The sequence below is a fragment of the Lutjanus erythropterus genome, chromosome 5 (assembly GCF_056507025.1).
Source record: "Lutjanus erythropterus isolate fLutEry1 chromosome 5, fLutEry1.hap2, whole genome shotgun sequence".
Classification (NCBI taxonomy): Eukaryota; Metazoa; Chordata; class Actinopteri; order Lutjaniformes; family Lutjanidae; genus Lutjanus; species Lutjanus erythropterus.
Genome location: NC_139321.1, coordinates 115246 through 130000, shown reverse-complemented (window position 1 = coordinate 130000; position 14755 = coordinate 115246). Strand labels below are relative to the sequence as shown.

The 14755-nt window shown below is 40.9% G+C and overlaps 2 protein-coding genes across 3 annotated transcripts; one reads left to right on the top strand and one right to left on the bottom strand.

The window, feature by feature from the left end:
• The first annotated feature begins 3149 nt into the window (after positions 1–3149).
• On the top strand, positions 3150–7459 carry LOC146326269 (uncharacterized). Its single transcript, XM_084719717.1, has 8 exons — positions 3150–3259; positions 4615–4701; positions 4780–5469; positions 6036–6225; positions 6438–6543; positions 6689–6781; positions 6874–6956; positions 7065–7459. The coding sequence occupies exons 1-8, from the start codon at positions 3150–3152 to the stop codon at positions 7140–7142; spliced, it is 1437 nt and encodes a 478-aa protein (XP_084575843.1). The 3' UTR covers positions 7143–7459.
• Positions 7460–7813: 354 nt separating this feature from the next.
• selenot2 (selenoprotein T, 2) lies at positions 7814–14310 on the bottom strand. Of its 2 annotated transcripts, none has more exons than XM_084718495.1 (6): positions 14054–14310; positions 11701–11811; positions 8805–8931; positions 8418–8505; positions 8177–8321; positions 7814–8091 (listed from the first exon to the last, which is right to left on the bottom strand). In XM_084718495.1, exons 1-5 carry the CDS (start codon positions 14263–14265, stop codon positions 8203–8205), a joined length of 657 nt encoding a protein of 218 aa, XP_084574621.1. In that variant the 5' UTR covers positions 14266–14310; the 3' UTR covers positions 7814–8091; positions 8177–8202. The 2 variants fall into 2 exon arrangements, with proteins under 2 accessions (XP_084574621.1, XP_084574620.1); XM_084718494.1 differs by having other exon boundaries at positions 8191–8321; positions 14054–14309.
• Between the last annotated feature and the right edge of the window lie 445 nt (positions 14311–14755).

The following is a 14755-nucleotide window of genomic DNA, read 5'->3' as shown; positions in this document are numbered from 1 at the left end:
CTTTTTTTTTTTTAATACTTTAAATGCTTTATTTCTAGATTTTATTGTCTTCTCATATTCTTTTGTCCACCATGGCACAATTTTCCTTTTATTCTTACCTCCTTTCCTTTGAATTACTTTCTTTGCTGTAGGACAGTTTCACAAACAAATACTGCATTTCTCTATCACACATTCTTAAAGGTATATTACGCCCCTTTCTCTCTCTGGTCTCAGAGTTCATGCAGATCAGCCTCTTAAAACCAGCTGTTTCTGTGCCTGTAGCTTTAAATGCAAATGAGCTGTGGCTAGTCCCGCCCCTCTCAGGAGGTGGGCGTGGCTTGAATCAGCTGGTCCTGGCTGATATCTATATATATATATATGTATGTATGTATGTATATTCATTATCAATTAATCTGTTGATCATTCTCCTGATTAATTGATTAATTGTTTGGTCCATAAAAGGTCAAAAATGTAAAGTCCAAGTCGACAATGTCCTCAGAAAATGTTCACATTTAGGAAGCCGAATCAGAATTTTGACTTTTTTTCCTTAAAAACTTTTCAAACTATTATCAAAATAGTTAGTGATTGATTCAATAATCAATTAATAATTGATTATTAAATTAATCATTACAGCTTTAAAAAACACACCCTAACCTCGTCTGTTTAACACCTCCTTCTGTTGAAGTCATACCATAGCTAAGCTAACAGCTAAGCTAACAGCTAAGCTAACAGCTAAGCTAACAGTGATGCTTTTATTGTGAAATCCTGCACAAGGAACTTCCTCAGATTATTCCTCATCATGTTTTTGACCCCCCAAATGTTTGGACCTATTTTTCAACTGACAACATTGTGACAGGATTGATTAATTGATTAATTGAGAAAATGCTCACCAAATTAATCAATGATCAATAGTTGCAGCTACAGACTGAAATTAAACATGTTTATCGTTCACTTTCACCAAACTACATTTATTAATATTATAATCTGTTATTTCATCTGATCAATCATGTTGTCAGGTTTAATTCAAATGTTTTGATTTTTTAACTTATTGATCGTAACTGACATCGAAGCTGCACATGTTGTTTCAGACAGAAACGTGACGAACCTCTGGAGTCACGTGTCAGAGCACAAACATGAGACGCCCACTTCACGTCTACCTGCACAGGTGAACCCAGAGAGACGCTCACTTCACGTCTACCTGCACAGGTGAACCCAGAGAGACGCTCACTTCACGTCTACCTGCACAGGTGAACTTGAAGAGGAATCAGGAGAGATGAATAAAATCAGGAGGTGGTTCAATAAACCAAAGAAGGTAAAAACTCTTTTAATATTTCTAAACCTGATTAACAGTTTTAATTATAATGTACATACAGTATAATATAATATAATATAATATAATATAATATATGACTTTATTATAAAATTGTGATGATTTGTTTTATTTTTAAAGGTCAACATGATCAAATAAAGTTAAATGAGATGATGATAAAACTTGAGACAGTCTCAATCATTAATGATTTATATATCTTTATCTATTAATTGATCATTTATTATTGATTGACTGACAAATTAACTGAAAAATCTAATAATAATAATAATGATAATAATGATTTTTGTACATTATTATACTCTACAACACAACATTATATTCCATAATATAAATGATACATGACTCGTGTTCTGATGTTGTAAAAGTATGAAGTATCATCACATGGAAATACTGCAGTAAAGTACAAGTACCTTATCACTGTACTTGAGATGTGAACTGTTTACTGGTTAAACTGGGACTGACTGGTTGGTGTGCAGACGTTGCATGTCCCTCCTCAGCTCCCGTAGGTCTGCTGGTCCTCAGGCTGTTCAGTCTGAATAAAAAGGTTAAAATATGACACTGAGGCGTCTTTATTCCACGTGAGACGACAAAAGTCTCACATTTCACCTCACAGGACAGTTTGTCCTTTCAGGATCATGTTTACTGACAAGTTTTATGTCAGTTTTCAATAAACACATGAGAAACTATATGAAAAATAAAAATAAATCAAGAATCATTGATAAGAAAGAAAGAATAAAGAAAAATACATAAGAAATATTTAAAATCTAAGTTTGTGAAAAATACAAGCTGATCAGTTGGAAAGTGTAAAATATTGACTGAAGATAAAAAGAAGACAAATATGTACAAATGAAATATTCTATATTATGTTAATGTAACACATGTTTCTGATCAGAGAAGATAATTATTGATGCTTTATATGATCAGTTATAACAAGATAATAATAACATTTATTTGATCTTTTTGATCATTTGTACACATTCAGTTGTTTTTCAGGGAAAAAAAAAAAATCTCCTTTAAAACCAAATAAAAACTATTTTTAAATGTTTACATTCACTGAAAAATGACTTGGTGTCCAGAAACTTTTGGCAACAGAGAGACAATGATCTACGGGAGAAACATGTCCTCCTGGTGGACAGTTTGTCTTCACATTTACACTGAGGGACAATAACTAACAACAACAACAACAACAACAACAACAACAATCATCTTCATCATCTTCATCATCTTCAGTGGTAATTTTCTGTCTCACTCAAACAGGAAGTAGAAAACCAGCGGATTCAACCTTTACCCTCTGAGAAGAAATGTCAAGCTTGTCATGATGTCACTCAGGATCTCAGGTGATGATGTCATCAAAACTTTCACAGAAAACATTCACGCTGTGTGTGACATCACTTCCTGTTTATATCCATTATGACATATCTACTACTGTCTGCCAATGATCCCACAATGCACTGCTCCACATGTGACTCACCAGCAGCCAATGATACAAAAAAAGAGACTATAAATAAATAAATAAATAAATAAATATTAAATTTTTAGGAATTCAGCAAACACTTTTTGTTTTACTTCATGTGAAACTGATTGACATCATTTGATTATTAATTTATTTAATCAGATTATTGCAAGTTTGAAGTTTTAATGACTGAAAACAGTTTAAAGTGAAAAATAAACATTAAACATACAAATGTTTAGTTTCTTCATGTTCACAGAGTAAAGTATGACTATGGCTCCGCCCACTGGCTGAAACATTAGAGTCATATGAGCGTCCCTACTGGGTACACACTGGTGTCATACTGATGTCATACTGATGTCATACTGGTGTCATACTGGTGTCACACTGATGTCACACTGGTGTCACGCTGGTGTCACGCTGGTGTCACGCTGGTGTCATGCTGATGTCACGCTGGTGTCACGCTGGTGTCACGCTGGTGTCACGCTGGTGTCACACTGGTGTCACACTGGTGTCATACTGGTGTCATACTGATGTCACACTGGTGTCACACTGGTGTCACGCTGGTGTCACGCTGGTGTCACGCTGGTGTCACGCTGGAGTCACGCTGGTGTCATACTGATGTCATACTGATGTCATACTGATGTCACACTGGTGTCATACTGATGTCATACTGATGTCATATTGGTGTCATACTGATGTCATACTGATGTCATACTGATGTCACGCTGGTGTCACACTGGTGTCATACTGATGTCATACTGGTGTCATACTGATGTCGTACTGGTGTCACACTGGTGTCGTACTGATGTCGTACTGGTGTCACACTGGTGTCATACTGATGTCACACTGATGTCACACTGGTGTCATACTGGTATTATACTTGTGTCACACTTGTGTCATACTGATGTCATACTGGTGTCACACTGGTGTCATACTGGTATTATACTGCTGTCATACTGATGTCATACTGGTGTCACACTGGTGTCATACTGGTGTCACACTGGTGTCATACTGGTATTATACTGATGTCATACTGGTGTCACACTGGTGTCACACTGGTGTCATACTGGTGTCACACTGGTGTCATACTGGTGTCACACTGGTGTCTTACTGGTGTCACACTGGTGTTATACTGGTATTATATTGGTGTCACACTGGTGTCACACTGGTGTCACACTGGTGTCTTACTGGTGTCACACTGGTATTATACTGGTATTATACTGGTGTCACACTGGTGTCACACTGGTGTCACACTGGTGTCTTACTGGTGTCACACTGGTGTCATACTGGTGTCACACTGGTGTCACACTGGTGTCACATTTGTGTCACACTTTTGTCATACTGGTATTATACTGGTGTCACACTGGTGTCTTACTGGTGTCACACTGGTGTCATACTGGTGTCACACTGGTGTCACACTGGTGTCACATTTGTGTCACACTTTTGTCATACTGGTATTATACTGGTGTCACACTGGTGTCACACTGGTATTATACTGGTGTCACACTGGTGTCACACTGGTGTCACACTGGTGTCTTACTGGTGTCACACTGGTGTCATACTGGTGTCATACTGGTGTCACACTGGTGTCACACTTGTGTCACACTTTTGTCATACTGGTATTATACTGGTGTCACACTGGTGTCACACTGGTATTATACTGGTGTCACACTGGTGTCACACTGGTGTCACACTGGTGTCTTACTGGTGTCACACTGGTGTCACACTTGTGTCATACTGGTGTCACACTGGTGTCACACTGGGGTCACATTTGTGTCACACTTTTGTCATACTGGTATTATACTGGTGTCACACTGGTGTCTTACTCTTGACCAGTCTGTTTTTGTTGCAGGGTTCTGGGTGGAAGTTCAACCAGCCAGACGAAGACAGACAGATCTGATCCAGATGTGATTCTGACCGCCAGACTGAGCATGCTCAGGTGAGATGTGGACAGATGGGTAAACTGTCTCAGAATCAGCGACTCAGACACTGACAGGTGTGTTTGCTTTGTTGTCAGAGAGTTCCTCCAGGGACACGACTTTGCTGATGTCCAACCACAAAATGACTGTCCAACAACTGAGACGTCTGCCGCTCCTGTGTGGACATCTCTGCTACAGGCGGGACAGGTGGGACAGGTGACAGGTAAGGGGATGAAGATGGAGCTGACAGACACAGGAAGCTGTGACATCATCAGCCTCAGTCCTGCTGGAGGCAGAGCTTCAGACACTTCACATGGACTTTGTCTCCTGAAGAGAAGAGACGGCTGCTCCCTCCCCTCATCTCCTTGTCTAGGGGGGAGGAGGAAGAGGCTCCCCTCCTCCCTGCCCTGCTCCCCTCTGCTTGGGGGGAGACGCTGGAGGTCTCCCTCATCCTCCCCTGGTCCACCCTCAGGTCTGTCCCGGTTCTGGGTGGAAGAGGCTCTGCAGAGAAGCAAAAAGCTCCACCTCCCTCCTTCGTGCCCCCCACAGGTGAGACAGGAGGGGGAGGAGGACAGGAGGAGGGAGACAGAAGAGGAAGGTGAGGAAGAGAAGTGGAGTGATGAAGATAAAGAGGTAAAGATCATTGGGATCAGACTGTCGGACACCGTCATCTTCAGACCGCTGAGCCGCCCCACAGTGTGTGGGAAGGAGGAAGAGGAGGAGGATGAAGATGTGTTGTGTGTGGACATGTGGACGTCCTGTCAGCTGACGCCCTGCATCTGTCTCAGGTAGCAAAACTAAAAAATCCCAGACTATCACTGTCACTTTGTCACACTGACCAATCATTAATGAGATCAATGAGTCACATGTCACATCCATGTGATCAGAAGGACGACGCGCCGTGAAAAAAACCCAAGACAGAAGACGGAAGTGTCAATCACAACTTTAACAATAACACCTGAATGAGACAGGACACATAACAAATACTGATCCAGTTGAAGAGTTCAGCATTTGTTTGAACAGATTAAATGTTTGGGATCTTTGATGGTTCCACATCAGCAGAACACAGCTGTTCCCAAAACACCTGGATGTGCTGATGATGTCATCGGTTTGAGACAGACAGACAGATGGACAGGGAGAGAGAGACAGACAGACAGATGGACAGGGAGAGAGAGACAGACAGACAGATGGACAGAGAGAGACAGACAGACAGATGGACAGACAGACAGACAGACAGACAGACAGATGGACAGAGAGAGACAGACAGACAGATGGACAGACAGATGGACAGACAGCGTCACAAATGTTCTTTAATAAAGACTAAGATTCATCAAACATGTCCTTCATCCTCCAGGTGTCCATCTGCTCCTCCATATGAAGCTGATGTCTTCTCACCTGGACACATTTTAAGTGTCTCTGAAAACCAACAACACAGACAGGAACAGACTCAGTTGTCTCACAGGACAGACATCCAGGGGACAGAGGGGGACAGCTCTCGTCTCTACCCTAGTCTGAGTCTGTGGACGACCGCGGCGGACACTCAGGTGAGAGAGATGACCCATCCCTGTCTCCTCACCTGAAAATGTCTGCATGTTTCTGTCTTTGAGCCTCCCATGTGACCAGAACCAACCAATCAGCTGCTTCAGATTTGAACTCACTTCTTCTTCCTTCAGTTTCAACTGTTTCAGGTGTTTTAAAAACTTTCTCACATTTTTAATTTTTAATAAAGTTATGAACTGTTTTTTTTTTCTCTCAGATTGAACTGAACAGGAAACAGGAAGAGGAAGTCAACACCATTCACTCATGTTTCTATGGCAATAGCTCTGATGATCACCTGCTGCGGCTCTGTGACGTGATCTCAGGTAAACAACGGTTAAATATGAAAAACACACACAGGATGTTACCTGTCCACCCCCCCAACCCCCCAACCCCCCCCCCCCCACCCACTTATATCCACCTGTTCTCACGTGTCTCCTCCCCTCTCTCCCTCTGTTCTCACCTGTCCAGGTATTCCAGGTGAGCAGCAAAGTCTCTTTCCTGCAGATCTGAGCTTCATCTTGAAGAAGGTGTTTGCAGTGACCACCTGCAGTAAGAGGACAGGTGAGTCTCACAGAAGAGCAATGAGTCTGTCTTTGGTCCAGGTGAACTACAGGTGAGGTTAATCACCTGTCGTGTTGTTTGTGTTTCTGCAGCTCGTCCCGTTGAATCCTGCAGCTTCTGCTCACAGAAACTCACAGCTGAACCCATGAAACACCTCTGCACCACCTGTGAACAGGTAAACACTCACCTGTGAGCAGGTTAACTTTGAGGACAGTACAGTGTTCATTTAAGAGCGTACCTGTGGAGGACAGGTAACAGTGAACACATTATCTGTGTGTTTCAGGTGTTCTGTGGCCGCTGTTTGCGTCACTTCCTGTCGTTACATCAGATTCATCAGTGGAGTCAAACGGCTGCAGACTGAAGCTGCAGGTCACCTGTCTGAGTCACACAGGTGTTCACTCATTAAGGACTCTGGATTGTTTGTTATCATCAGGTGAACGTTATCAGTAAAATGATTTTAGTTTTGTATTTAATGGTCAATAAAACCTGATTAGATGAAATTAAATAATAAAATAAGTAAATCAATAATAAACATCTGACAAAGATTTAATCAAACATGTTTGTTGATCAGTAGAAAGTTTAGTTTTCATTTTTCTGTCCAATGTTTTAAATATAACACCTGATATTAAATCAATAAAAATAATAAATGCAGTAAATCCAAACAATTTGATTGGATGAAATGACACATCATAAAGTTAAAACTTTTATTATGTTTGTTTTCTGTCAAAGTGTTAAAATTAAAAGCTTCACACTGGTTTAATGTCAACGACTTTTTATTTTTATGTCAGACATTTTACAGAATCAACAGTGATGACATTCACTATAAAACAAACTGATCTGAGTCCTGTCCAGACTGAAGCTAATTAGCATGAAGCTAACAGTGGAACCATCATTTTAACTAATTAGCATGAAGCTACGAGTGATGCTGTAGTTTTGGCTAATTAGCCTGATGCTAACTGGTACAATAGTTTTAGCTGATTAGCATGATGCTAACAGTGGTACCACAGTTTTAGCTAGTTAGCATGACGTACCATAACTGTTTTAAACAAACTGAACCTTAAACTAAATAAATAAAACCAATAGAAACCAATAGAAACCAGTCAATTCCAGTAGAGTCGTCAGTCTTTCAGTACAGCTGACTGGTGCATTATGGGTACTGTGGTGCTGAGCTGTGATCCGGTACAGAGGGAGCGCTCCTTTTGTGGCGGGGACATCCGGCTGGGCCTCGCAGAGTCTGCTTTAAGACCAAACCTTCATGAACGCCAGCAGCTGAACGTCCCACTGAGACGGGACACCTGAACACAGCACGGCTGAGGACAGAGAGACACAGTTGGGATGGACAGGTGAGAGACAGACAGGTGAGAGGGCAGCTCACCGTGTGTGCTGTGTGTTTACCTGTGTGCGTTCACCTGTGTGTGTCTCTATGAGGTGAAGCTGGTTGGATCCACCTGGTTCATCTTCAGGTGGTTGTCGAGGATCTGGAAGATCTCCTGGATGTTTGGGACGTAACCCGACTGAAGCTTTGACCACACGGGGACATCTGAGGGACAAAGTTTGGGAGGGTGGGACAGAGGACGCCGTTACATCACGAAGCACCTCCTCATTCTCATTCTGTCGTCGTCCAATCGAAACTTACCGTTCAGCGTGACCTCGAAGGCTCCTGTGGACAGGAAGTGTGTCTCCATCATGTTACAGAGGAAGAACGCCATGAGACATGAGAAGATCTGACAATCAGAGAAAGAGACAGGTGAGACGACACCTGGGCAGGTGAAACCAAACGTGGGGTTAGTCCACGTGACCAAAACAACTCATCAGTTAATTAAGAAAATTATCAATCAATAACAAAATTAAATTATTACAGGAAAGACGTGAAAAATAGGCCCAAATAAATGTCCAAACATGTGGAAGACATGGACGTATGTCATTTTTCAAATGACAAGATTGTGACAGGATTTATTAATTGATTAATCAATAAAATGATCAACAGATTGATTGATCAGTGATTAACAGGTAATGGACAGACCTTGTTGTCCTGACTCCAGGTCCAGGCTCTGGGAGTGTCGAGGCCGAGGAGGACGAAGGGGTTCTGACCGCTGACGATGATGAGGATGGAGACGAGCTTCAGGTATGAGATTAGGTTACCGACACACCTGAGACACACACACACAGACGGGCTCATCAGTTACCATGGCAACCGACTCTGTGACACTCACCTGCCCATTGACTCCACCCCTTTCGTCTTAAACACGTCTCATCTCCTCACTTTAGAACCGTCGTTAGACATCAGACCTGATGATTGTCTCTCACATGATCGATCGATGCCAATCAATCAATCAGTATGAGGACAGAGACAGAATCGAGTTTAAACATTGTGTGACTGTGTGGACATGAAGACACTGAAACAGTTACTGCAGTGATCAAACTGATCAATCATTTGTCATGTTATTGATCACACTGATGGATCGTTCTGATCAGTGATCAGATCATGTTGATGATGATGTCATGATGAAAATGTTTCTAAAACTGGAACAAATGTAGGTGAGTTTTTGAATAAAATGACAATTAACAGTCATGTTGAAATTAATGAATCATCATCATCATCATCTTCATCGTCATCATCATCATCATCGTTCCTGGCGACTAAAGTCGATTAAACACAAAATTTAATTTAGACTAGTCTAACACTAAGAAAACACTCAGAAAGCAGTTAAATTTAGCAGAATTTATTAATCTATAATGTTAAACACTGTCTGTAAAAAAATAGTGTGTGTATTAAGAGCCATTTGAAGACGTTGGTCACAGTCAACAATCACCAAATCGTACTTTAAATGCCGCTGAGATGCTACTTTGCTCTGTGCAACACAAGCTTCATTAATGTACAAAACATGACAACAACTCACTAAACGCTTCATCTTTTCAGACTGAAGAGGGTCACAGTGTCTGCAGGTAAAGGACCCAGAGCTAACGTTAGCTGCTAGCCTGACACACAGCGTGGCTAACGTTAGCTGCTAGCCTGACACACAGCGTGGCTAACGTTAGCTGCTAGCCTGACACACAGCGTGGCTAACGTTAGCTGCAGCCTGACACACAGTGTGGCTAACGTTAGCTGCTAGCCTGACACACAGTGTGGCTAACGTTAGCTGCTAGCCTGACACACAGCGTGGCTAACGTTAGCTGTCAGCCTGACACACAGCGTGGCTAACGTTAGCTGTCAGCCTGACACACAGCGTGGCTAACGTTAGCTGTCAGCCTGACACACAGCGTGGCTAACGTTAGCTGCTAGCCTGACACAAAGCGTGGCTAACGTTAGCTGTCAGCCTGACACACAGCGTGGCTAACGTTAGCTGTCAGCCTGACACACAGCGTGGCTAACGTTAGCTGCTAGCCTGACACAAAGCGTGGCTAACGTTAGCTGCTAGCCTGACACACAGCGTGGCTCCAGTGGTCCACAGCAGAGACCCGTCCTGAGACGCAGGTTCAACCCGGGTCTCTGTAAGTGATCTGTCTGGACTAAAACCTAATAAAGGTGATCAAGGATCAGCGGTCACATGACGCTGCTTATCAATACAGTAAATCAACCCAGAGTTTCCTTATCTAGATACGAGCTCGTTCACAAAAATGGGGCGGAGTTTGCAGCATTTGACCGATTGGCACATGGACAAAACTACTGACAGCACTGACGCATATTTTACAAATGAAGAGCAAACTATAATATAATAAAGAAGAAATCGATCATAACCGTCATCATCCAGACTGAAAGAAACTCCTGCTGCTGCAACATGCAGGAAGGACAGATGGACATTTTTAAATCTGGGAATGTGTGAATAATAATAAAGATAATATATTTATTCCATTTTGCACAAAGACTTTTTACGTGAGTTAAAATGATCATATAAGACAACAAACTAAATATATAACAAACGAGATTAATCGCGTCTTTTCACTGCGTCTCCAGAGGTTCCTGATGTTTTCAGCTGTGAAGGACACTGAGGACAGTCCATCGTTAGAGGAGGACGATATCTGACTATAACTTTTCTTTCAGCGGCTCTCAGAGACGTCAAACTGAGAAACAGAACATTTAACACCTTTATTGATCATCAGTTCATCATCTGATCTGCAGACAAACGATCAAATAAATGATGGAATTCTAAGTGTGATCCAATATTTTTAACGCAGTAAAAAACAGACTTGGTCCAAATAAAAAACAAGTATAAAAACATAATTCAAAGTGGAATGCAGCCTGACTGTCACGTCTTTACGAAGCTTAGGGCTGCATTCAGTTTCTGGTTTTGGATGATGTCGATTTACAAAAGCAAAATGAAAAAACACTTTTCCTCTCGCGATCCGCAACACTGAGCACCGAGCGCCACTGGATCCCGGCACCATTTAATAAAGTGATCCGATTGGTCAGCAGGTGGTGCTTTAACCTCACTGGTCTGGAACATTCCTGCTCCGCAGCAGGTCTGGCGTTCAGTGTAAGTTATGACAACGTACCTCGGCGAGAAGTGAACCACCGTCGTGGGACCAGAAACCCGTACAGTTAATTAATGTTACCTCAATAACCACGAATCCTGCTTCACCGTCCAGATCCCAGGACGTAACCGACTTCCTGTTGGACTCCTGAGGCAGCTGTCAATCAAACGTGAGCAGACACGCCCACACAGTCTGAGAAATGACTGAAACCGCAACATGAGGTGTTTTTGAAACGGGTTTTCTAATAATCATGAACGTTCGTCTTCACTTCGATCTTTCGACTCACGAGAAACTAAACTTTGATATCAGAGTTTTTAACAGGTAGAGATTTTACACCTGGTCTCCGAAACAGGAAGCTGGTTCCACTTTGTACTGATGTAACAACACCTGGTTCACCTGAGGTCACAGCGAGGTCACAGCGAGGTCACAGCGAGGTCACAGCTCACCTGTTGAAGGGGGTGGGGGGGTAGTTTTCTCCCTCGATTCGGATGTCCGGGTACAGCTGACTGATGGCTCTGGAGTACTCCTGGAACACTTTACTGTAACCTCAGGAGATACTGACACACACACACACACACACACACACACACACACACACACACACACACACACACACACACACACACACACACACCTGTCAGGTGAGCTCAGCTGATGTCCAACATAAAGACAGAGTCAGTTACACGTCTCTGAGGACATTTCTAACAGGGAAACAATCAATTACTAATTGTTTATTAAATTAATTGCCAATTATTCTCATAATCAATTAACTGTTTTGTGTATTTTTTGAAAGAGAAAAAAATCATTTTCACAATTTTCTATTACACATTTTATGGACCAAACAGCTAATTGATTAGCAGAAAAATGATTGCCAGAATGATCAATAGTAGAAAAACAGGTCAGTTTGTACGTCCACCTGTTTTCAAGTCTGGATCTATTTTTCAATTGATTGTGACAGGATTCATTTTTATAATTTTCTGATATTTTATGTATTAATCAAGGAAACGTTAAACGAACTGATCAATTGTAAAAATAATTGTTACACGAAAGACTTTAAAAAATGGATGTCTTTCCTGTAATGATTATTTTCACAGCTGATCAATCTGGCAATCATTTTCTACACTAATCGATTAGATGTTTGGTCCATAAAATGTTGATCAGAGTCCAACATGTCGTCCTCAAATGTCTCATTTTGTCCACAACTCAAAGACATTCAGTTTCCTGTCAGAGGAAAGAAACCAGAAAATATTCACATTTAAGAAACTGAAATCATAATAATAATAAAAAAAATGATTATCAGAATAGTTGGTGATTTTCTAATCAATCAATACTTGATTAATTGTTGCAGCTCTAATTCAAAGTTGAAATTTGGGATTTTATCAAAACATCATCTGGACTGAAAACAGAACTTTTAGAAAACTTGAAAAACTTTTGTTTCCTGTTTATCGTTTTCTATAGTTTGTGTTTTTGAATTTCTGTTTCGTCTGTTTGCTTTTTCTTTTTGTTGCCCTTTTTATTTCAATGTGGATGATTTTTATAAATACTGAATATTGATTTTGTTCACTGTTTGACCTGACATTGTACAATAAAGGTGTAAAATAATGTCTGTCTCTTCATGACGTGTTGTAGTTCTTTACTGGTTTGTTGTTGGGGAGATTTACTGATCACTGATCAATAACTCCAATCAATAGATATGCATAACTAATAAATGAAAATCAATAACGATTAAAGTTGCTTATTTGAACAGTGAACACACAAACGGCTTCATCAGACTTATTCACAAATATTCATATTCAGGAAGTTGAAATCAGAGAATTTGGACTTAATTAAATTAAAAGACTCAAAATGATTAACTGCTTATCAAAACAGAGTTTTATTACAGTTTGATCAATAGCAGAGCTGATAACAATGTTATGAAATCACAAGTGCAAAATCCAAATCATAGAATCAGATAGAAATGTTGTGTAAAATAAACTGACAAACATGATTATAAAGAATTTCACACTGAAACATTTTGTTCTGCACAACAAATAAATTATTTTTTATAGTTTCTTTTTACAGTAATTATGAAAACTGTGATCCAAAAATGTTTCAGTCCCACTAATTATATCACAAACCTCATACTGTCACAGTATGACATCATGCAGCCCTGATCAATAGTTTGATTTCTATCTTATCCTGTATAAACTGATTTATTTATATCTGCAGTTCAATTTAACACATAAATGTATATAAAGATAAATTCAGTTTTATTCAGTTTATACTGTAACAGTGTTTCTACAATCCTGTTGATTTAAACCAGTACATGAACGGAAGTAGAAACCAGTTCACGTGAACCAGAGTAAACTGGATTTACATGTTTTAATACATCAGTCACCAGTTTATCGTGTTTCATGTTCTCTCGCTAACATGCTACCATGCTAACACCTCACAGATTAATGATCCTAACTGACTGCTCGCTGTTAGCCTGTTAGCACAGCTCCTGAATGATAAACCACAGTTAGCCTGTTAGCGCAGCTCCTGAATGATAAACCACAGTTAGCCTGTTAGCGCAGCTCCTGAATGATAAACCACAGTTAGCCTGTTAGCGCAGCTCCTGAATGATAAACCACAGTTAGCCTGTTAGCGCAGCTCCTGAATGATAAACCACAGTTAGCCTGTTAGCACAGCTCCTGAATGATAAACCACAGTTAGCCTGTTAGCACAGCTCCTGAATGATAAACCACAGTTAGCCTGTTAGCACAGCTCCTGTATGATAAACCACAGTTAGCCTGTTAGCCTTAGAGCTAACACACTCACCAGTACTGGAAACGGAGCACAGGCCCGGTGTACAGGGAGGACTTGGCCGATTTGCCAGGCTCTGAGTCGGACAGGTGGTCTGAGGATAGTCCGAGGCTGTGGGCCTGCTGCTGGGGGGCTGTTCTGGATCTGCCCAGGTACACGTCCCGGACCGTGAGGGCCGTGAAGAGGAGCAGAGCCGCCAGGAGGCCCGCCTGGCTGTACTCCGCCATGTTGGACTGTGTGTCTGATGGAGAAGGGAGAGAATAGTCCGGGAACACAATCGTTCAAGACATCACCACCTCCGGTCTGACTCTTCACAATAAAAGAACTCAATACATTTGATAGCGTATATTACTGTTTGTTGTTACCTTGGAAACAGAGTCAAAGATGAAATACCGTAAAAAAAGTAAACATTTGGATGTGGAATCTTTTTAGACAAAAAAGCTTGAGAAGATTGTTACACCTGCATTACAATTCAGACACATATCTTTTAATATTGATCTTAACATATTATAACAGTTAATCAGTAGAGCAACTTTAATGCCCAAGAATCTGAAAAATAAGTTAATTTTCCATTTGACAGAAATATCTTCTTTATATATAAAGATGTGGCAGGCTCAGTCTGATATACATATATAACCATATACTGTATCTATCAATATCATCATATATATCAAAATAAAACCACAAATATAAACAGAACTAAGAAAAAGAGAATGT

Coding starts and splice junctions, on each gene's coding strand:
- LOC146326269 (XM_084719717.1), top strand. CDS start 3,150: ATGTCACACTGGTGTCACGCTGGTGTCACGCTGGTGTCACGCTGGTGT. Junction 4,702..4,779: donor GCCAGACTGAGCATGCTCAG/GTGAGATGTGGA, acceptor CTTTGTTGTCAG/AGAGTTCCTCCAGGGACACG. Junction 5,470..6,035: donor ACGCCCTGCATCTGTCTCAG/GTAGCAAAACTA, acceptor TTCATCCTCCAG/GTGTCCATCTGCTCCTCCAT.